This window comes from Balaenoptera acutorostrata, chromosome 13, assembly GCF_949987535.1.
Source record: "Balaenoptera acutorostrata chromosome 13, mBalAcu1.1, whole genome shotgun sequence".
Lineage (NCBI taxonomy): Eukaryota > Metazoa > Chordata > Mammalia > Artiodactyla > Balaenopteridae > Balaenoptera > Balaenoptera acutorostrata.
Window position 1 is genome coordinate 18,463,663 of NC_080076.1, and position 25,578 is coordinate 18,489,240.

General features: G+C 34.8%; 1 protein-coding gene across 2 annotated transcripts in view; it reads right to left on the bottom strand.

The window, feature by feature from the left end:
* Positions 1–25,578, bottom strand: part of WDR7 (WD repeat domain 7) — a 365,561-nt gene that overhangs the window by 201,419 nt on the left and 138,564 nt on the right. For both annotated transcript variants that reach the window (XM_007191962.2, XM_007191960.2), the window contains one exon: positions 7,543–7,656. In XM_007191962.2, the coding sequence (XP_007192024.1) occupies positions 7,543–7,656 (114 nt within the window). The remainder of the gene's footprint in view (positions 1–7,542; positions 7,657–25,578) is intronic.

Consider the following 25,578-nt stretch of genomic DNA (forward strand, 5'->3'; position numbering starts at 1 on the left):
CTGCCATTTCCTATCTGTGGCCTTTATGTGGAAAGTTAGCCTGTGCCTCATTTTCCTCTCTTGTAAAACAGGAGCAATAATGAGGACAATTACAGTGAGCTGTGAGGATTAAAAAGAGCCTAGCCTGATACTTATTAGGTACTTAGTAAATACAAATGAGCTGTTGTGATAGCTATTAAGTTCCTGATTTTTAAACATGTTATTTTAGAACAGGTTTCTAAGATGGTGTCAATTACTGTCTACCTGACCAACCCCTTGCCTAAGTATTATACGCAGTCAATACACACACATTAAAAAAATAAAAGTGCTATTATTAGAAAATATCATTATAAAAGATTTGGTGCCAATGTAACAGCTATCTGAAGTAATGTATGTTAGAGCACTTCTGATTCTTTATGATATTTAATTCATTTGAATGAATTAAATGACCAAGGCTTTCTTGGTCAAAATACATTGATATTAAGCAGATTTTCCACCTATAAGAGTCTAAAAATAGTTTTAAAGTGAAACTGAAGATTCTAATGATATTTATTAGCCATGTTTTTGTCCTTGTTCTTGCCTCTTTTCCTTTTGTGCTTTTCTGTAGGCAAGTCACCCCAGGCCAAGCTTTTAAACGTAAGCTTAAACACAATAAATCTGGGTATGTTAACTTGCAATTTTCAATGGACAATAAAAAGCAAGTTTTCGTAGTGCTACGTGACTGACTGCAGGCACCTGGGGGAATGGCACAAAAACACGACGTGCACCATCACACAACAGGACTCCACACTCTCATTCTTTAGTGGCGTGTGGTTAAGTGTCAGGCCTCCCGGAAAAACTCTATTTCTCTCCCTCCCCTGAGCATCTCCCCACGTCCCCATCTCTCCCCCACTCCCATACAAGCCACTTACTTCTCCAGCGGTGGCGCCCCAAGCCCCAGAGGGATCTCTTGGATAACAGCTACTCTGGTACCTCTAGTTCCAGAAAAAACACAAGAGATTTTGGTTTTCATTGACAGAGCTGAGCCTAGAAATGAGGTGGCACAGCTCCCAGGGCAACGGGAGAGACACACCCAGAGGGAAAAGTGTGCCTCAAGAGACAACTCAGACCACTGTTTATAAGCACATTGCCACTGTCTGGTCAGTGCAGGCCACAAAAAGGGAACTCTCTGAGAGTCCTAAGAGTCTGTTTCTCTGCTTATGCTCCTAAGTCTTCTCCAAATCCCATTTTCACAAAGTCAAGAGATAGCTTATCCAGAAATAAGCCTATATTCCTTCACTGATCTGTTACAAACACTTTATGAGCCATTGAATACCCACTAAGGAGAAGTGCGGAGGTTAGGGAGATACATACATATGTTACATAAGAATAGTAAATATATATAAATAAATATATAGTATATAAGGAATGCTCTTTGAAATGAGTGATCATATGGCTTCACTAATTCAATCATTCATTCAATAAACATTTACCGAGAGGAGGCTATGGACCAGGGCACTGTTTTAGTGCTAGAAATACACAGAGGTAAAAGCCATATGCACACACGTGACTCACAGAGGACAAGTAAACGGTCACTTAACAGTGTTACAGAGTGCAACAGCCGAAATGCATACAACGAACTGGGAGATCTTACATAAGGGGGTCCAGGAGGGCTTCGGGAAGATGGTGACACTCACGCTGGGTTTGAAGAGAACTCTCAGAACTTCACCTCACATGTGAGAGAATTGAGAGCAGACCAGCCAGACGGAGGGGCACAGGCAAAGTAAGGGTCATGAAACAGCAGGGTACTCTGGGGAAACTAAGTTCAGTATTGCTACAGCAGCCATTGAAGCTAGAGCCAGGGGTCAGGTATTTGAAGAGCCCTAGATATCTCCTAAGGTGTTTGGGTTTTGCGCTATAATTAATGGGAAACCATTAAGCAGCAGTTAATGAGGGTGAAAGGTGATGAACTGGCTTCTGAAACTCTCAGAGGAATGAAAGACACGAACTGGAAGGGGAGGGAACGGAGACAGGAAGATGTTTACCGGAGAATATAATAATAATCCAAAGTAGAAAAAATTAAAGTCTGGACGTAGGTATTCTCTGTGGAAATGGAGAAGGGGAAAATCATTGGGAGGTGTTTAAGAGGTATAGTTTACAAGAACTGGTACCAACTACCAGTGGACACTCTTGGAAAGTAAGAAAGCCAGGATTATTCCTTGGTTTCTGGTTCGGGGTGTTAGGCAGTTAATGGTACCCTCAGTGATGCCTTTTATGAGATATAAATATAAAAGGAGATGAGTTTTAGAAATAAATATGAGCTCACTTTGGACTTGGTATTTAGGTATCTATGGGACATTTGGGCAGGAGGACATATTAATCTGACACTCAGAACACAAGCCTAGGCTGGAGATACAGATTTGATAGTCTTTAACATGGATGTGGTACTTAAAACCAAAGAAAAGGGAAAGTCAATTACTCAGAGTGGAAAATATGAAAAGAGAAAATGAATGACAAAAAGCCATACTTTGGGCTGTATTTTAATATTCCTGTCAACTCTCAAATACCATATTTAGAAATAGTCTACTTAACATCCTATCAACGTATAACTAAAACTGAGTATTAAACACTAAACAGCAAAAAATATTTTAATTTACATTTTCTTCTCCCAGATTAAAAAAAATGTATACAAAGGTAAATTACTGGAAGACATATTTCAGAAAACTATGAAATTCACACTTATTTTTCTTAAAAAAGAAAACTGCATGGTAAGTAAACCACGGTACTAGTCATTTATAATTACCCAAAATCTTAATAACAGTAAACTCATATTTTGTAGTAGCTAACATTCTGAAGTCAATCACAAGAGTAGTGGTAACAGTTTAAAACAAATGATTTAAAATTCACATAGATCTGTACTGTTTTTAGACTGTCAGTTATAAATTAAAGAATGAGAAAGGGAAATGGTGCAATGCAGAAAGTCTTATTCTAGTTTATGAATTATAAGGCCTCTGTCTCTCTGCTAAGAAAGTGCTTCTGATTTCTGAATATATAATGCCCTAAATTTTGTTCCTTAGAGCTTATCTTTACTTTAACGGGATGAATTTTCTATCTTTCAGTCAAAACAAATGTATAAACATTTTATGAACAGAGCCTCAGTAAATGGTAAAATTAATCAATCAATATTTAGTCTCAGACAAGACGTGCTTTTCAGCTCTAACTTAATATACTAGAAATGTTGACTTTGCTGTGTGAATCTATGTTAAGGTGTCGGTTTTATATTGGTGACTTCCAAAAGCTAGACAGAACAATACAAATTTCATTTTACATGTATGTAATAACTGTTTAGTAATGAACACTAACTGTATTTACGGTCTTAACATCATAGCAGTCCTAAATAATTTAAAGAACAAATTTTAAAAGAACATTTAACGAACAAATACGTACTGATTTTTCCCCTTAAGGGAGATAATCTCTTGCTCTAAATTTAGAATAACAAGTTTGCCTTCTAGACAATAAGAGCCGGCAAATATCAGGCTTATGCTCGCTATGGTAAGCAATAAAGGTGGATGGTGACATCATCTCCCATTTCAAAAGAAAGTGAAAAGATGCCAAACTTCAACGAGTTGGAGACTATGAGGCAGTGTGGGGTGGTGCTCAAGCCCACACATCAGCTCTGGAGTCAGGCAGGACTCATTTTCAGTCCCATGAACATGACCTCCCCTGAGCTTGTTTCCTCATCTGTGTATCTGGACAAATACTAGAACACACTTCAAAGAAACGTTATTAGTGTCAAGAATAAAGTGGTTGGTACAAAGTAAGTTAACAATTGATACTGCTTTCAAGTTATCTTACCTTTCTCTATTTTTTCTTTTTCCATAGCATTTCTCATCTTTTTTTTTATAAATTAAATTTAAATGCTACAAAAAATACAACAAATAGAGTCAACACACCCATCCAAATCCATGTATCATCGTTTCATTTGTTGTGAGCAGTTGAATCTGTCCACTGTGTTGCTGATCTAGTACCAAGTTGTCTCTTTTTGACAATGTCAGTGGCTCCTGACTCTTTATCACTGTTATATGGTCAGTTTGTGTCCTTGCCATATTGAACAAGGGGTAGGACACTGTAGTATGACCCACAGGAGAATACAGTGACTTTCTTAAAGGGCTCCATACAGGTTTGTGAGTGAAACCCTTCCAAAATTCTTTTCAACCTGATATTAAGGGAGGATTTTTAAAATGTAACATTTAGGGGATGTACAGCTTCATCCTCACACAGAATGCCATCCTGTACCTCCGTGAAAACTGCATAAAGATAATTAACAAACTCACCTAAAAGGTCTACCTTAAAAAAACAGATTATGATTTATCTAAAATTTTTTCTATGTCTATCAGTTTTTAGTGAGATTTACTCCATTAACATAATTATCACCTCTTCATATTGTAATGAAAATAACGTTATTTACAAATACTGACTATATATCTACATAAACATTTAAATTGCAATACCAAAAATAAAAGTACACATACAAAAGCAAATGCACAGGTATAGAATAATATTCTTGTGACTCTAAAATGATAAATAATCTAGAAACAGTCTTAACGCCGTTCTTTTTACTTTCAAGAAAACACTACTATTGTTGTTAAAATAGATTTTAAATATACAGAGTATTGCAAAACCTGAAACAATTCCCTTGGAGGGGGGAATATATTTCCCATGCATACTATACAATATTTTTAAAAATTAGGAATAGGTTTTAATATTTTTCCTACATAAAACAGTATTAATCTGTGAAAGTGGCTAATATGGCTTTGATATGTACTTTAAGACATTTGGTTAAAGGAAAGAATCTGATAAACCTTAGGCTGGAATACTAAGTACAACCGAGGGTGTGTGTTGACCAAGGCATACTGGCATTACTTTGTAGAGCCGATCAATAGATACTAGCTTTCAAAAGAGAGATTTAGAAAGAAGCTGCAGCATATTTTTTAAATGACAGGGTGAAGGTTTAAATTGTCTCAATCAAGACTCAATTTTTTTCTTCCCAGTTTTTCCAGCTGTTCTCTTCCAGTTAAGACTCTTCATTTCAGATAAATTTAATTAGTTCCAATTGATCATCGCCAACACTTACACAGCTTTATCCATGCTTCTTTACTTTTATACGGCAAACACTAACAAAGACTCCCAAGCTCAGATCCAAGTGTCGTTAAGACAATATTCATACCTCATTTGCTCTTACTCAAAAGAAAAATTTCAAATATGAAATTCTGCCTATAGCAAAAGCACTAAATTATACTTCATATTTTAATTGCTATCTTGGTCAGCTGTTGAATTCAGTTAATTGAAGAATTAAGCCCCAGATTACTACAAAAATAAATTTAATACAACTATATATTAGCCTAGCTATATCATTCAAATAAGAATTCATTCAAAATACAAGCAAATATCTGTCATGATATAATTCCTATTTGTTTTGAGGTGAGATTATTAGAGGAATTCCTTTTAAACAGCCAGGGGAAAAATCAGATTTTTCAAAGTGAATGGCTAAATTGGCCAGTTTTCCCTTTTGTAGTACCTCTTGTGCTCTACAATGCTGGTTATCCCAAAATAAGATTATTTTGCTTGAAACAGGTTTCTCTCAATGCACCTACCATATTTTTCATAATGCAATTTATATAGGATTCTAGTCAATAAAAAGAAATATGGTTTTCTTCTAAACCGTCACAAAAATCTATACCACATCTTAATCAAGTCACACAATCTAAAGGTAACCTGAACGATCTACAGGCTGCAGCATGCTAGTTGCTCTGACAACATGTTAAGGAAGCCTTTTTCATTATTTAAATTCTTTGGATATTGAGCATTCTCGCTTCTAGTACTCATGGCATGAAATGAGTAAATCAACTGATAAAAGCCATACATCACATACATTTAATTGAACTCTTACAGATTTAAAATATAGCTTATGTAGCATTAACTGACTCTCCAAACTAGATTTTTCATTTTTTCTTGATTTTTTTAACAATAAAGTAAGCACACAGTCATGTGCTATAATGCTGTCTCGTGACTTCGGCAGAGCATAATTCAAAATTTCAATGTACTGATTTAATACTTACTCGAGAGCTCAAAAATTCAGCTTTTATTCTGGAATGCAAACTGAGCTATTCTACTACTGCAAAGGCAACTTCTTTCTATTATTTAAACCACGACTTTTTATAGACAAGAAAACCTTTAAAATTTAGAGGGAATAACAAAACATATCTATAGCATTATTTTTTAAAAAGCAGTGAAAACTGAATAAAGAAATAGTTTCTAAAAATCTGCAAATGAAATAATTTCCTCTAGTAGCTGCTGAAACAAGTTCCATAATTGTGAAGTACGAATGACTTTCAGCAAAGTTGGAAGTTTGCAAAATAATTTACATTTAAGGTGGATGATTTTTTTTTAATCAATGAATTGATACATTAAAAAGTAAGAGCGACCACCATCATCTCATTTTTGCTGAAAACCACATGCTCCTCAAAGTAGTCAACCAGTTATCTGCAGCAGTGGCACAAGTCTATAGGTTTTTAAATATAGGCTTTGTAAATTTTCAAGGGAGATGATAAGGCTCCCTCAACTTCTTCCCAGTGAAAGAAATTTAAGGGCAGTCAGGTGATAACAGTAAAGAACCTGCTACACAGAGCTTTAAAAGGAAAAAGGGAGAGAAAAAAGAATACAACTTCCCTTTGGGTTTCTTTTTCCCCTCCTTTTAATTATTGTTAAAAATTTTACTGATATTTACTGGGCATGCTTCTTTTCAAATTACTGATTACTATTAAGTTAATGCTTCTTGCTTCACAATAGTTGTAGATTTATATGGTCAGATTTTACATTTTAACCATCCGCACCAAAAATAAGAGTTTATCATTCTTAATACCAATAAAAATATTTATACTAGGTTGTTTTAATCCTCTGTGCATTGAAAGATATTGAGCTGAATGCATTTGGAGATCCAGTAATTGAAACTGCTTTAAGCCTATGAAAAGATAGGCTGAACATATGCAGTGTATGGCTTTCATAAATTTTACCTTATGCCTGATCATGTGATAAATAATACAGATAAGAATGTTCAATACCCAAACAATGTAAGTAATTTGAAACAGCAGCATTCATTTCTATAGTATAGGTACAAAGAGTATCTGTAAGTTTCCTCATGTAGCCTGTGTTGCATAAATTGCTATTACAACTTCGATATTTTCAGTTTACCCTACTACAATTGCAAAACTTTTCATAACACAATAAGTGTATTCCTCTACATGTTCCAAGGCTTTAGTAATGATCCTAGCCTCTGAATTAGAAGGTTCCCAGAAAATCAAATTCACAGCTAGCAGGTTCATTGTTACAGCAACAATGAGCAAACCTGGACCAAATAAACAGTCTGCTTCTTTCTACTTCAGTATCAAAAAGGGCACTAAAGGGTATCAAAAACTAAACACTCCATCAGTGCAAGTTCCCATCCTTTCCATCAACATATTTAATCCCACTGTAAACGACCTAAAAGCATTTTCTAATACTGGACGTTAAAGATATCATGCTTACCAGTGGTAATGTCATCATCCACAAGGTCGTGCTCTTCCTCTTGGACTTTGGCTTCTGGCCCCGAGGCGTCAGGAGCAGTGGTAATAGTCTGCATGGCTTCTGCTGAGACCCCAGCTAAAACAAATGGGAAGCACAAGGGTTAGTTTTTAAAAACTAAAAGAAAGGTGGGGCTTCCCTGGTGGTGCAGTGGTTGAGAATCCTCCTGCCAATGCAGGGGACATGGGTTCAAGCCCTGGTCCAGGAAGATCCCACATGCCGCGGAGCAACTAAGCCCGTGCGCCACAACTACTGAGCCTGCGCTCTAGAGCCGGCGAGCCACAACTGCTGAAGTCCGCGCCTGGAGCCTGTGCTCCGCAACAGAAGCCACAGCAATGAGAAGCCCCGTGCACCGCAGTGAAGAGTAGCCCCTGCTCACCGCAACTAGAGAAAGCCCCCTCGCATCAACGAAGACCCAACGCAGCCAAAAATAAATAAATAAAATAAATACATTTACAAAAAGAAAAAAAAGGTGGACCAAAACTCTTAAAGCGTTTTAATTTACTTACTGGATGCAAATGCAATATGTTAAAAAAAAATACAATATATTCACCAAAATTAGGAAGAGACAGAAATTAATGAACAAAATATCCATGTGTGCTCTACTGCTTTATATATATATATATGTACACGGATGCAAACTATACTGACTTTTAGCTAAGATCTGGGAACAGAAAAATGATGAAGCAAATTACAGTTTTACTTGATTCCTTTCAAAGTTTTTGCTACAGTTACTTTAGCAAATTTAGACATAATTATGCTAAAAAGAGGGAGGAAAAAAACCCTAGAAAGTGAAGGACTATTTTAAAAGTTTACTTCTCTTTAATATTAGTTTGCTTATAATTTGGGGGTTGGGAAGAAGGATGATGACAAAAGAGGGATTTGTGTTCTGATTCTGTGTAAAAGACCTAAAATGCATTGCCCCAAGAGCATAATATCTCTCTGTCTCTGAAGGAATTAGATATGAGGTCAGATAATTATGGAACTGAAAGAACCTAACTGAAAGCAGACAGGTGAACTAGATCAGGGCACCAAAAACTTCCATTCTGTAAACCACCTGAGAATTTGAAAGTTCATACAAAGGTCTTTTCCTTACTTACCTATTTTCCCATCCTTGATGATACATAGGTCCCCCACCAACCCCCCGCTATCTGAAAGTAGAGCACTGCTGTGAAACCTTTTGTAAGCCAGAATGACATAAAGCAAAGAAGCAATCACCTTAGGACACATCTTCCTAACAAATGCACAGAATTCAAGACAAAGCACAGATGCTCACAGACACAATTCAAACCAATGGCAGCTTGATGCTGAGATGCTCAGTGCAGTTCCCAGGGAAGGAGCTTGGTGGTGCCACTCTAAGCTGCTCTTGGTGTGCCTGACTCTGTAACAGCTCACTGCTAAACAAACGCTGAGTGCTATTATTGCCTTTTGTCTTTTTTCATAAAAGCGAAAATCCTCTTTAGCTATCTTTCAATTAGCAAAAACAGGTGCTAACGACCATCTTTCATAAAAGTGAAGGGTTGTAAAGCAAACTTTCAAAAAGAGGAGAATGCCTATATTTTGTTGTCAATTTGCTTCTAATTTGGCAATGGATAGGAGGGGGTGTCCAGTATTTTACAGATGGTTACCAAGAGGTATTGCTCAATCATGGTATATAAAAAATCTCACCCATTGGAAGTTACTTCAGTTGAACCTTTTAATCAAATCTTCTTAATAAGTACTTCAATAACTGCACATATAAAATCCAACACAATATTTTTAAAACCAGAAGCTACAAATATTCCAGGATTTCTTTTCTTCCAAGATGCATTAACTGAATTTCTATATGAAATTCAACCTTGCTGCCTCAGGTTTATGAAAGGCACCAAGAGGAAGAATCTTAGTCATTAACCACCATGAATGATCCAGAAGTAGATCTACCAGTAGGCAGTTCCAAGGCCTAACAATTTAAATTTGGGGAGGAGAACGTCATTTTAGTGCAACCACTTTATTCAGTATTGCTCCAACAAAAGAATGAACAGTGCTAAATCAATGGACCCCAATAACAAAAAATGACAAAGGCCATCTCTTTACAGCATCATTTTTGTTGTTAGGTTTTCAAGATAAAATTTTAAAATAAAGAAGGGGAATTACTAGAAAAATAATATTATGTTAATTATTTGATAAAAGATGGCTATCAGTAAAATAATCACAAAGAAGGTAAACGCCACATTTCTACACACTTACTGCTTAAGCACAAAATCAAAGATCAAACTCAAAAATCAAAGATGTTTCAGATTATTAAACCAAAATATAAATCTCTGAAATCTTTCAGTCTCATTCCATGCTTAACACTTGATAATTCTGAAAATGATCAGAGAAACAGGGAAATGATATTAAGGAACAGTTTAGATGGCAACAATCATTTATTATTAGTATTTTGCTTTCCTGTAAAACTAAGGGATTCTATGAAAATAAAGCTAGTATTTATGTGTAACAAGTTTATAAATCCATTTAAATTTATCTCATTTAATCAGAGAGGTCAAGTACTTGCTTGGCATAACACAGCTACTAAACTCAAGAACCAGTATTGATGTGTAGATCTTCCGATTTCAACCCCAGTATCCTTTTACCATTAAGTCCTTCCAGGGACTGAGTTGCTCAGGGCAGGATAGGAGGCATGACAGAATATCAGAGCACAAGCATGAGAAGTCATGGAATCACATGATATTGAATATAATTACTGTGAAGTCCTCCATTGTGTTCTTGGGCTATACTAGACAACTGTTCAACTGAGGGCATTCAGTATTTTGGAACAGCTTAAGAAGCAAACGTGTATATCTCAAAGTAACCAAGGTTGAAAGACCAAGAAGTATCTATGCTGAAACTGGTTCTTTGATCGATGCTTTCCAAAACAACGTAAGGGTTATAAAATCCTATATCTCTTGGCAGAAAAAAAGAAAATAGAGTTGACCCTTGAACAACGCAGGGGTTAGGGGCACCAAACCTCTGTGTAGTCAAAAATCTGGGTGTAACTTATAGCTGGCCCTCTGTATCCATGGATACAACCAACCACAGATCATGTAGTACTGTAGTATTTACTATTGAAAAAAATCCACATATAGGTGAACCCACTCAGTTCAAACCCATGTTGTTCAAGGGTCAACTGTACAAACAACAATAAAAAATAAAGCTACAGATCAATATCTCTCATGACTATAGTCTCAAAAATCCTTAACAAAATATAAGTATTACATTGATTTTTGAATCAGTGTAATACAATCCTTACATTAATTCAAAAAATCAATCAATGTAATCCAAAATATTAAGAGGCTAAAGAAGAAAAAAAATCATATGAGCATGTCAATAACTTGATAAAATTTGACATCAATTCATGATTAAAAAAAACTCTCAGAAAAATACAAATAGAAAAGAGAGAGGAACTTGTTCAAGTTAATAAGAGCACCTACTAAAAATCTGCAGCTAACATTATACTTAACAGTGAAAGGCTGAATGCTTTCCTCCTATGATCAAGAATGAAGCAAAGATGTCCACAATGCCACTCTTATTTAACATATATACAATGAAATATTACTCAGCCATAAAAAGAAACAAAATTGAGTTATTTGTAGTGAGGTGGATGGACCTAGAGTCTGTCATACAGAGTGAAGTCAGCCAGAAAGAGAAAAACAAATACCATATGCTAACACATATATATGGAATCTAAAAAAAAAAAAATCGTTCTGATGAACCTAGGGGCAGGACAGGAAAAAAGATGCAGATGTAGAGAATGGACTTGAGGACACAGGGAGCAGGGGAGAGTAAGCTGGGACAAAGTGAGAGAGTAGCACTGACATATATACACTACCAAATGTAAAATAGATAGCTAGTGGGAAGCAGCTGCATAGCACAGGGAGATCAGCTCGGTGCTCTGTGACCACCTAGAGGAGTGGGATAGGGAGGGTGGCAGGGAGGCGCAAGAGGGAGGGGATATGGGGATATATGTATACATATAGCACTGCATTATACAGCAGAAACTAACACAACATTGTAAAGCAATTATACTCCAATAAAGATGTAAAAAAAAAAAACAAACAAAAAAACCCAGAGCATTGGAAATTTCTAGCCAGTGCAATAAAGCAAGAAAAGAAAACACATACAGTTTGGAATGGATGAGGTAATCCTACTCAATGAAAAAATAACTGTCTATGTGGAAAATCTAAAGGAGTCTACAAAAAATAAGCGAAATAATAAGTGAGTACAGCAAGGCTGCAAAATACAAGAAAAAATTTTTTAATTATATTCCTATATGCTAACAATGAATACGTGGACACCTAAACTTAAAAGAAAAATACTAGTAACACTGGTTCAAAAAAGACTGAAATACTTAGATGTAAATACAAAAAAAAATAGATGAAACCTACAAAACACTGATGAAACATCAAAGATCTAAATAAATGAAATGGAGAGACATACCATGTTCATAGGTTGAAAGATTCTACATTGTAATGATGTCAATTTTCTGTGTACAGGTTTAATGTAATTCCTATCAAAATCCCAGCACGATTTTTTGTACATATAGCCAAATATTTCTAAAATTATATGGAAAGACAAAGGAACTAGAATAGCTAAAAGAATCTTTGAAAAAAAAATAAGGTAGGAAAAATCACTCTGCCCCATTTCAAGACTTATCATTTAAAGTTATTAAAACTATTTGGTTTTAGGTTAAGGGAACAGAATAGAAAACCAGAAAAAGACAAACACAAATATGTCCAATGTTATTTGACAGAGGTGCAAAAAGCAAATCAATGGAGGAAAGATAGCCTTTTCAACAAATGGGCTGCTACAACTGGATATCCACACACAAAAAGTATGAACTTTGAACTAAGGCTCACACCTTATTTAAAAATCAACTCAAAATGAATCATGGACTTAAATGTAGAACATAAAACTATAAAACTTTAAAAAAAAAAAAAAAGTAGGAGAAAATCTTTGGTACCTGAGGCCAGACTTGACACCAAAAGCACAATCCATAAAAGGAAAAACTGGTAAAGTGGACTTCACTAAAATTAAGAACTTTTGCTCTATAAATGACCCTATTATGAGGTTAAAAAGACAAGCCACAGACTTAAGAGAAAAGATTCACAAATCACATACCCAACAAGGGACTAGTACCTAGACTATATAAAGCACTCTCAGCACTCTACAGTAAACAGTCTGGTGGTTCCTCAGAAGGTTAAGCATAGAGCTATCCTGTGACCCAGCAATTCCACTGCCAGGGAATGAAAACATATGTCCACACAAAGACTTGTACAGGAATGTTCACAGCAGCATTACCCATAAAAGCCAGAGTGTATAAACAATCTGAATGTCCAAAGACTGATGAATAAATGTATTAAATATATCACAATTTACTGATGAATCGATAATCGGGATAAAGTCATACAATGCGATATTAATCAGCAATACAAGGAAATGAAGCACTAAGTAAAAGAAACCAGCCACAAAGAGCACATGTTGTATGACTCCATCTAGTTATACTAATGAGTCTATAGTTTTTTTGGTGTGATGAAAATGTTCTGAAATTGATGGTGGTGATAGCTGCACAACTCAGAATATGCTAAAAGCCACTGGATTGTACAGTTTTAAGTATGAATTTAATGGCATATGAATTATATCTCAAAGAAGCTGTTTTTAAAAAGTATGCTTTTCTACCATTCCAGATCAACCAAGAAATCCATACCACTTCTGTGTCCTCTTTTGGTATCATTTCTGCCGTGTAGCTGGAGAAAACAGGGAGGCAAGGGCCACATAGAACACTTATGCAATAAGAAAACAAATTCACCCTGAATGTTTTTCTTGTGTCAGGAAGGAGTAATGTTCCCTTTTTAATTAAAAAAAGTAAACTATATTCTTGATTTTGACCATACTTGTAACTCATTCTGTTAGTTCTTACAGTCAAATTTTCTGGGTTATTTTGTTACAAATTAATACAAAAAGATTGATTTGGTTACTTCAAAATTCTATATATTTCCATTTTTAAGGATCAGCTAAATATCTTAACTTGAAGTCAAACTGGGCATTGGCATGATAACAAAATACCTAAGATTCCAATCTTTGCTGGAAGATATAAAGGTAAGACATACTGAGAATGGAAAGACCAAATTACTACAATCAAATACTAATGGCACAGATCATTTAAAGCTAATTTTAATAAGTTTGTTTTAAGGAAATGATAGAAGATTTCCTTTTGAACTTTTGGACCATAAAGTTATGGTAAAAGATGAGCAAAACCCATTATTTAACCCTTCTAAGCATGGTAATCATTACCTGCCAAAAAAAAAGAAACATTTTTTAAAATTCCCAGCCATAACCTCCATATTTCTAATCTCCACAGTATTTAGTTACATGCTACATTACTATCTTATGATAATAGGCAGACATAATAGACAGCAGACATTCTGCATAAGGCAAAACTATAGGATACAAATCAAACCAGTGATTGCCGGAAGACTGACTACAAAATGATCTAAGCAAATATTTTAGAATAATGAAAATAATCTATATTTTAATCGTGGGAGTGGAAATATGACTATCTACATTTGTTTAAAATTCACAGAACTGTACACTAAAAAGAGTGAATTTTACTACATATAAATTACACTCAATAAACCTAACTTAAAAAAAAAGATACAATAGAAGGTACTACATCACTGTCACTAAAAAGAATTGAGGTTATGCCAGAATACAATGCTATTTGCAATGAAACACAAAGACCAGAAAAAAAAATGTATTACTTTCTTCCTGGTATTAAACTTTTTGAAACATAAAAGTCACTTCATCACTCTCCACTATCAGTAAGATGATGAAATATTCCTGAGAAATATTAGGACACCGACATGGTGGCTTCAGTTTCTTGCATATTGATAATCAAGATTATAAGCACTGTCAATTAAATATATGGCAGTACTTTGTTATTTTCTTATGTATTGGATGTAAGTGATCTTATCTGTCAAACTATGCCATAAAATCTAAGACATTTATTTTCTGAATATCCACAAAATACTTGGCAGTAAAGAACATCTCATAAAGATTCAATAAATACACCGTGAATAGAACTCAATACCTTCAATCCCATGACACAAATTATGCTATTTAAATATACTATAAAATAATACTGATTCAATAAATACATTGTGAATAGAACTCAATACCTTCAACCCCATGACACAAATTATGCTATTTAAATATACTATAAAATAATAGTAAGTGTGCTTTGGTGAAAGACATACAATAAAAAGGTACAACAAAGAGACACAATAAAAAAAAGATACAAAGAAGTAATGGGAAAATGTGAGGTACTTAAAAAACCAAATCCAGATTCACAAAATAAAAAAAATGAGCACACATTGTGCCAGAGAATAGGTATAAATGGGTTCTACACTGTGAATCAGAAGGAGAACAAGGGAAAAATGGAATGGAGGAGAAAACTGTTATCAGTAAGTCTGGACACAGCAGAGAAAGGAAGGAGGCTTGGCTGTGGCAGCAGCAGAAGTAAGAAACAGAGGACAGGGAAGAGCATGATGAGCTCTTCATGCCATCTAGATTTCTAAATACTTAGACCACTATTCATTGTGAGAGATGTATATAGACAACTGGCCCATTTGCATGCAATATTTTTAATCACTTTAGAAAAACATTTTTTAATGTAAATATGGAAATACGGTTTTCAAAATCAATGAGATAAAACTGCACTTGCCTCTTCCCACCTGTAAAATCAGGTACATTATTATAAGATTTATCTTTCAAAAGCTTGTAAATTATTGGGTTTCCGTTGTTATGGAAAAATCCCAATGAAATTTTTGGCCAACCCAATACCTTTATAAATATTTTTTTCCTATTGGCTAATAACATCTGAATAATGATTAATAATGTGAACTCATAAGACTTCAGTGTCATGTGATTAACTTAACAATCAAAGACTAAGTACTAAATTTTAATAGAATAACATTTAAAACACAGCACTTTAACCAGTACTTCACTATAAAACCATTTAAATTCATTATTATTTTATTGAAGATTAGAGGGAAGTGTTAAACAATATTCTTAGGACTCAGAAAGAAAAATGTATACCAGAATATTTACAAATATTAACAAACATTATATTTCTCATTCCCATTAAAATATAGATTTCCACTGAGATTGAAAAATGGATCTAAAAGAATAGCAGGTATTTTTATTTCATCAGTTTTTCCCAACTGTGGTTTTCCAGTGGTCCATTTAAAGTACATGAGGCAAGAATCTGATACATACATTTACTTTGAATAAAGTAAAATTTCACAATAAGGAAGGGAGGGGGTGCATATCTAGAATTTATTTTCAGGCAGCAGGCTTGAATTTATTGGAAGCAGATCTCCTCATTGACTGACCACACCGCTCCGCATTCCCCACAATCCTTATGACAGACAGACGGCCTGCCTCGCATTAATTCACTTCACACCACGTCTATCGATCCGCAGCCAGTTCCCTAGTCTCTCTGCACACATTGCCTCTCTGGCTGCCTACATCCACATCAGCACATACACACAAAGGCCAGAGAAAGATAACCTTTTGCTTTCCGTTAAAGACACAGTATCCACTTTTCCTTCCCCAATAACATCAAAAATATAAAATATAACATTATAGACGTCTCAGAGAAAAGCCTTCGTATAAGAAATGGTGAAGGTATTTATCCCTAAATCTAAATAGAGATCATTTCAATTTATCAAAAACAAGTTAGTTTATTAGAGGCCACAGAGCAATGAGAGAAATGAAAAATATAGTTAAAAATAAACAAAATGTCTTCAAGGCTGAATATGAATACAATAGTCATTTGGTAACGTAAGTTTTGACAGTTATTTTTAATGAGATGAAATACATTTTTCCTAGTTAGCATTTTCTTTTTTTTTTTTTAAGAAAACTGCTCTCACATGAAATGCAATTATAAACAATTCTGAAAGCAACAGAGGAAACACACTTACTGAAAAATACACAAGGAACAGAAAACATAATTAGGAAGTATACTATAGCAACAGAATATTAATGTAAGGGGATAAAGCATTATTATTCCTCTTTCCCAACAAGAACTTGAAAATGATCCAAGGTAAAAATCACACCTAATACTTTTAATTCATTGCATGTACTTTTTCAAAGATTTCTGTTTGATTTGCAGGCTATGAGCTGACTCAACAGCAATTTTGGTTTCAGAAGACACAATAAAACGAAGATTTATTGTTCAACCTACAACATGTTGAGAAACAAAGGCAAATCTGTCTTGACACACAACTGTACTAAAGCATAAACTTAAAATAATGACCTCTGGCTGATTGAGAAACCCAAAGTATATATCTCAAAACTGGGGAAAGTATATCCTCCTGGATAAGAAAGTACCTTTGAAACCATTTATGGCTTTTGTTGTTGCTGCTAGGATTACCCAGGCAGAGGTTATACCACCAAGCGGTAACAAAAAAGGTGCACTAAATAAATCAGCATGTCGTTCTTTATAATCACAGTAACTTGCTTTAGAAATCAAAGAAAAGTAAACTGATAAAAGCTGCTAAAGCTAAGCATAGCTTTGAAATAGGGAGTGAAGATTTGGGCTGGGCCTGAAAGATGGGAGAGATCTGAATAAGAAAGAGTTTGGCACTGCCAATCTGAGGAAAGCAAAGCCACAAATATGAAGAAAATGGGTAACCGTGCCAAGTTCCCTCATTATCTTCAACACCCAGGTTACTACATACCAAGCCCGTGCCAGGAACTAGCTGTACCAGGTGCTAGTGACACAAAGTGAAGGAGACACCCTTACCTCCCAAGAAGCTCACATGTGAGGTGAGGTCATGGGGACTCATTAACAAAATATAAGCATGATAAATAATTTGATTTGTGTTTTAGAAAGATCTCTCCTGAAACAACATGAAGAACGATTTGGAAGGACTCAAAAACAGACATAGCAACAAGGCCAGTGCAAAACTTTTTACTTTCTAAAGTAGCAAACCTTACTACTTGGAGCCCTTACGAGTTCCCTAGAAGTGCCAGGAGGAAAACGGAGCCTTCCAAACTCCCCAGCTTTACCTTTTTATCCCTAGGAGTGTGTGCACAAGCACACTGTATGCAAGTTTTCATTTGAAGAAAGGATACCACTTTGTTTCAAATGTTTGAAAACCAATGATCTAGATTTAAAAAAAAATAAAGACGGTATAAATGGGGAGAAAAATCAAGAGGTTTTTTTGGGGGGGGTGGCATTGAACATAGGGAAGGACAAGGAAGGAAGAGTCTTTGACTTTTTTTTGGAATGATGGTTGTGCTAGGTAAAGGGGATAAAAATGAAAAGGGGAAAACTCAAGGACTTTAGAGAAACTTAGAGCTTTGTGGAAAATATAGATTTTTTTAAGTGAAAATACAGTGAGCATCTGAAGAAAAATCAATTAAGTCTGCTTGGGATGGGGTGAGGAAGAGAGCACATGTCAAAAAGAACCTCATGGAAAGGAAATATTTGAGTTGCAGCTTAAAGTATATATGAGAATTTACCATGGAATGACAAAAAGTGAAAATTCCAGGAAGACAGGACAATATGCTAAAGGATCCTGATGTAGCTACAGAAGTGGGCAGCAAAAGCATAAGAGGTGTGTGGAAAGGCAAAAATGAGGCTAAAAGGTCAGTTACGGTGAGAGCCCTAAAGGCAATGAGAAACAGGGTGCTAACAGAAAATATGAAGCAGGAAGGGAATATGTTTTTATTCTTTAAGGCTCCAGCATGGTACATGGAGAGAACGGGTCAAGAGGTGGTAAATATAACCACAAGACTGCCAGGGTTGGTGGCCGTGCAATGACAGTAAACAAGAACTTTAAGACTTGAGATTTTAGGACAAGCAAGGGTAACCCTATAACTTCTCTTTCTCATCATCAGCACAGTCCAGAAATTTAGTGTGTATAGAGCCAGAAGTAGCTGTTTGAAGACAATTATGAAGGCAGAGAGTTTGATCTATACTTGCAGACAGTCCCAAAAAGGCAACCAGTGAAAAGCAATAACTTCTGGCAACTCAGCCAAGCTGCCTTGTATCCTCATATGCAACTCAATGAAAACAAGACGTGAGACAGTGGTACATTAGCTATTAAATTCAATAATGGATACAAGTCGTATAGCTTAGTGCAGCACCTGGGATATAATAAGTGCTCAATAAACAGCTTTATTAATATCATTAATACTATTACCATTGCTTTTATTATTACTAATTTTGGCTTATTTTATTAAATTATGTTTTTCTCTAGAAGTACTTACTACCTTCAGTATTCAACATTCGACCTTTTCTTCTATTTCATGAACTCATTTAGTTGTCTTTTTTTAAACTTTTATTAAGCACTGCTTCACTCCTTTTAGAACTACATTGGCAGACATCTTAGGACATCTGTTTATATATAAGCCACTTGCAGTCAAAAACAGAATATTTACATTTCAAAGAACAAATTTATCTTATGATTACTTCTGTTACTGCCAATCCTGCACACATGCGCGTGCACACACACACATAAGTAGGAAAGCTTTTGACCTCTTAATCTCTTAACACACAATGAATAATTGATTTGAAATAAAGACACAGGACTCTTGTTTTAATACTATCCTAGTAGATGACACGTTTAATTGGTAGCAATATTCTGTAAGATCACACAAAAGGCATTTGTGATATTCCAATAATTTCTCACAGTATTAACTTAGATAAATATTGTGATATGCTCTGACTTCATTATTTGAGAATATTAAGTTCTTCTATAGATAACAAGAAAAACATTTGGATGGATGAAACCCATTAAGAAGTGTTAAGTATAGATAGTAAATAAACAAGGGCTTGTGAGACTAAAGGCAAAACTCGTAAGCTGTGTTAAGTATGGATACTAAGTTAAGATATGCTAGAAGATATGCTATATGTTAAAAAGGATGAAACACACAAGAATGCTACTTATAAACAAACAAATGGAAAGACCAAGTCATAATATAAATGGAAAGCTGTAACACTTCTGGAAGTAAACATCTGCATGACTTTGGGCTTGCCAATGAGTTTTTAGATGACTAAAAGCATGAGTCATGAAAGATATAACTGATAAACTGGACTTTATCAAAATTTAAAACTTTTGTTCTGTAAATGATGTTGTTAACAAGATGAAGACAAGCCAAAGACTGAAGAAAAATATTTGAAAAGATTACATATCTATTAAAGGACCTGTATATATGAAGAACTCTAAAGACCCAACGATAAGAAAACAAGCAACCTAAAAGAAAAAGAAACTTGGACAAAAGACCTAAACAGACATTTCACCAAAGAGGATATATGGATTGCAAATAATCATGTGAAAACAAGCTCAACATCACTAGTCATTAGGGAAATGCAAATTAAAATCACAATGAGACATCACTACGCATGTCTTCGAATGACCAAAATTTTCAAAAGAATTTTTAATTAAAAAAAAAAAAGCCTGACTATATCATGCTGGTAAGGATACAGACCAACAAGAAACACCATTCACTGCTAGCAGGAATGTAAAATTTTGCAGCTATTTTGGAAAACAGTTTGGCAGGTTTTTTTTTTATAACTACACTCACATTTACCAAATGACCGAGCAATTCCACAATGAAGATCCCACGTGCTGCAACTAAGACCCAACGCAGCCAAAAATAAAAAATAAATAAATTTTTATAAAGTAAAAAAATTTTTTTAATAAATTTTAAAAAATAAATAAATAAAAGGTCTATTCCTCAGTTAAGTGCCTGCCAAGAGCTTGGTGCTGGGTCATTTGGGAACAAAAAATAAGGTCCTGGACCTTAGCCCGAAGGACATCAAAATGCAGTACTTATTACATACATGTATTTTTATGAAGACTGTGTTACTTCATTATCATAATGACACACAAATCATGTCTCAAAACGTAATTATAGGGCTTCCCTGGTGGCGCAGTGGTTGAGACTCTGCCTGCCAATGTAGGGGACACGGGTTCGAGCCCTGGTCTGGGAGGATCCCACGTGCCGCGGAGCGGCTGGGCCCGTGAGCCACAATTGCTGAGCCTGCACGTCTGGAGCCTGTGCTCCGCAACAAGAGGGGCCGCGATGGTGAGAGGCCCGCGCACCGCGATGAAGAGTGGCCCCCACTTGCCGCAACTGGAGGAAGCCCTCGCACAGAAGCGAAGACCCAACACAGCCATAAATAAATAAATAAATAAATAAAATAAAATAAAAAAAACAAACGTAATAATATATTCATCCATGGAATATAAAGAAAGAAGTAAAATGCTAGACCTCAGAGAAAACTAAGTAAGCAGGTGCATGAAGTATGTTTACTTCAGCCTGGAAACATGATAAAATGGCATCAAACTGCTGAAGATATAAACATCCATGCGCTGTAATGAGCATAATGCCTCTATAGATGCACATCATTATTCTACTACATTACACTGATTAAATCTCACAATTCATTTTAAAGACTATTCATATCTAGCCAATGATTTAGAGGAGGATGGAAAGCTGAATTAACTAAGAGCACCAATCATTGCCTCTGGCAGAGCTTTTAAAGAATTAACTTGCAAACAAAGTTATAAAAAGAATGAAAAATGAGTCCGATGAGTACTAAGATAGCAAAGAAACTACAATGTGTGGAGAATATAAACTTTCGTTATTTAATTAATCCCACCAAAAACAAAATTTAAAATATGTTTTTAAATTAAGCAGCCACTCTTAGATTAGAAGTCACATTTTTTCCCCCTAGTCTGGCAGCAGGCAGCAGTGGCGGGGGCGGGGGGGGGGGGGGGCGGGGCTGGGGGTGGGAAAGAACCAGGAAAGGAATTATAGATTCACTAAAACAAAAAAAAACTATCATTAAGGAAACTTGAGAAGATTAACAAAGTAGATCAACCACTCTTGCAGAGAATGCCGACAATAAAGAACTGTGCTTTCAAGAGGCTGAATGAATGATTCCAATCCACCTGGTGTCACGAGAATCTAGGAGATCTAATTCTGCAACCACTCCACCCTCACCACTAATTTCGCCTGGAGTGTTCCACAGCACATCGTTAAAATATGTTTAATTCTTTCAGCATAAATAGGTATATATCCACAGGTTACCAGGCAGGTTCACACATTCTTTTCAAATGCTTCTTACTTACAATAATAACCATGATGAAAATAAAAGAGAGGCCAATACATAAAAATATAAAATGTTTGGTATGTACCAAGCACTTTTCTAAGAAGTGCTTTATATATTAATGCTTCATTAAATGTTATATGAAACATATGTACAACTATATTATAAATATCTGCATGTTTTCCACTCTTTTATGACTTCCACAGCACCTAAAACAGTGCCAGCAATACTATAATAATTTTTTGAGTATTTGTAATGAGTATTAAAAAAAAATCACAGCTCTGATGAATAAAGAAGTAGAACCAAAATATTTGACAAAAAGAACACAAATATGTGACCTCAATTAAATTTAATTAAGATATTGTCTTTCTGTTCCCTTTATCCTTCTTATTTACTTATGCTGCATAAAAAGAAATTCTCAATTTATATAAAATTAAAATGAGTTCATAGAGTTCAAACTGCTCCAACCTTTTAAAAAGTTTTAATACTGCCTTCTGAATACATTCTTTGACATTAGCCCCTGTCATTTCCACATACTGTGATTATCTTCCAGCTGTTGACATGTCATTGCCCTTGGCTACACTGGGCATTCCCATAGTTCTAAACTCTCTCTATAATAGCTCTTACCACCCTGTTTTATTGCTCATTTGGTTACCTGCCTTCCTAAAAGAGACAATAAGCTCCATGAAGACAGGGACCATGACTACCTCGGGCATCATTATATTCCCCAGGGCCCACAGCTATGTTTAGCAGTAAATAAATAGTTACCGAATGAGGAAGGGAACGAAAGAGGGAGAAAAGATAAAAAATATGCTGTGATATATAGATTGAGGAGGACATTTACTTCAAGTTGTTTTTTAATCTTTTATTATTTAAATATGCAGAGCATTCATAAAGGAAGTTTTAGCATATGCCCTATGTATGATTATCTATTTTATATACTCTTATTAAGAGTCTAAAAGTCTATCATAGACATTATATAATGTATATATTAAGAAAACTGTTTTTCCTGGGAATTCCCTGGAGGTCCAATGGTTAGGACTCTGTTCTGAGTTTCACTGCCAAAGACCCGGGTTCAATCCCTGGTTGGGAAACTAAGATGCCGCAAGTTGCGGAGCAGAAAAAAAAAAAAAAAAAAAGAAAGAAAGAAAGAAAACGGTTTTTCTTAAAAGAAATAGGTGCAAAAGAAAATATACTAGGTAATTATGCAAAAGAAAATATACTAGGTAATTTAATTTTATATAAACACCACTGAAAAATATTATCTACTCAACTGCTGTATCAACCCCAATCATGTAAGCATATGCATATAACCTTATAAATGTAACTGGAGAGAAGGAAACAAATTTACTGTTTTTAATTACTATAGCCCAGGGTTTCTTAACTTCATCACTACCGATACCTTGCATTGGATAAGTCACTACTTGCCAGTATCACACCCTCCCCCTTGTTGGGACAAACAAAAATGTCTCCAAGTGTTGCCAAATGTAGGGGTGGGAGTGTGCAAAATTGTTCTGGGTTAGGAAGCACTGCTCTAGTCTAATGAGTCTCAGAGTTCCTAGTCAAAACCTCCAACTCAGGTGAAGTGAGATATATTTCATCCAAAGAGATCCTATCAACATCAACTCGCCCTGCCCCCGCCGTATAATCACTATTACTGATAGAAATGTGCTGTTCCACACCAAGGCTGATTGAGACGCTTTCTCCATATAGTCATTATTATCTAGTTATTATGATTAAATTTTCTATTATAAAAATAAAATAAAATCATTATATCTTTTTAAAATAAAATGCTTTTAACCAAAGAAATATTTTAGTCTTTAATCCATTAATAAACCATCAATCATCACATAATAGATTATAGGAACACTTCCAAAATTAGTGTATATTTAGCTAGGAGATACGTATGTATGTAATAAAACGGGTGGCAATGACAAAAAGTGATAGAAAAAAATAGAAAAAAGAAAATTTATAGATGAAGATGATAGGTTTAAAGTAGCTATAAACATCCAAGTAGAGATGGAGACCACCGAATTAAATGGGATATCATTTTTTTTTAAATATCCAGCATCTAGAACAATGTCATACTCTTGAGTATGTGTACAGTACAATTTGGTCAAATGACTTAACGTTGCTTTACATTTTTGCTGGCTATATTTTGAGACAGACTGATAAAAGTTTATTCTGATGAATCCAAGAGATGGGGTCATTTCTTTGAGAATGGGAAAAATCTATTACTCTAATGAAGAGATACAGATACAGATCATACCTGGAGAATGATCACCAACCTGGTAAAGAAATTTGAAATTGGAATGTTTTAATGAATTTAGTCTTCAGTCAGAATTAATTGCTTCTTCCCCTTTTCCTATGTATCCGATTTATACCTGTTGTATGTCAATTATATTTTTAAAACTGTGTGGAACTAATTAATTACCAATCAGAGACTTAACCCCTAAATTTTCCATTTATCTCCAATAAACTACTAGAGGGTGACTTTTTCTCCTGCATATAAGATTCCATTATTAAGGTTCAAACAAAGGGGAGGGTCTTCAATCCTTAAAGGTACAACTGCGGTTTGATTTCTTTCCTCTTTCTCTAACTAAAAAACAAAACAAAACCAAAAAGAAACAAACAAAATAAACTACTTTAAGAACTACAGTAGAAAATGTGGAGATGGTCTTGATTTTCTTAACTTCCCTTTTAATTTCCTTCCATTTCATGCATACCTTTTAGATCACTCATCAGTACATTTTAATCTAATGAAATTGAAGAAAATGTAAAAGCACCTACCACATTGCATGGATTTAGTAGGCATTTGATTTTTTTCTTCTTTTGTATTATTCAACATAATTACTGAGACAAAGCTATCTTCCTGCAAACTTGATGACAGATGACATATTAGATCACTGTATCTCATTTTTAGTAGTAAAACACTATTAAGTATTTCTGGTGGAAATTTAAATTTTAGAAACATTAGCATATTTCAAGTGAAACCCTACCATATTATCAATGTAGAAATCTTTTTTATATCAGCTGATTTTTTTGTTGAGTTTTCTAAAAAGATTGACTTTAAAATCAATAGTCTTGAACAAACATACATAATCAGTAGATACATACATATCTGTGATTCAAAGGTACTCCATTTTTAGATGAAAAATAACTAGATTTACTTCCCCAAAGTCATGAGACCACCTGAGTAGGGAGAAGGGAGAGTGAGATGGTGGGGTAATAAAGAAATCTTCGAGTGGAGATGAAAAAGACAGATATTCTCCCGGTGAAGTCCCTCAGTAATCTGAGGGGGAGGCACCACTCCTAGTGGTACTATGTGTATAGGTGTCCTACAAATCCCACCAACTGAGAGAATATGAGTTAGCCAAATGGTATAGTTTCAACTGCAAACTAAAAAATTCTACCTTCAAAATACAGAAACTCATTATTATTATATAATAAAATCTTTTTTATAGTCATAGTCCCTATTTAACATTGTGTTGGAGGTATTAGCTAATACAATTGTATAGAAGAAAGCAGTCAGAGGCATAGCAGTTGAAAAAGAAGAGGAAAGACTGTCTCTATTTCCAAATGATATAATTATGTATATCTGAAAAACCCCAAAGAATCAATGGAAACACTTACAGAATCAGTAAGAAATTTTTGTAATAGTATCAGGTTATATAACTAACAAAATCAACAGTATTCACACATACAGACAAAAGCCAGTTAAATGTTATAATGGAAGAACAATAAAATTAACTACCTAAGCAACAACTTAATACATGTCCAAAACTACGTAAGGAAAATTTTAAATCTCCCGAATGACAAAAAAGTAGACTTGAATAAATTAAAGGACATTCTATATT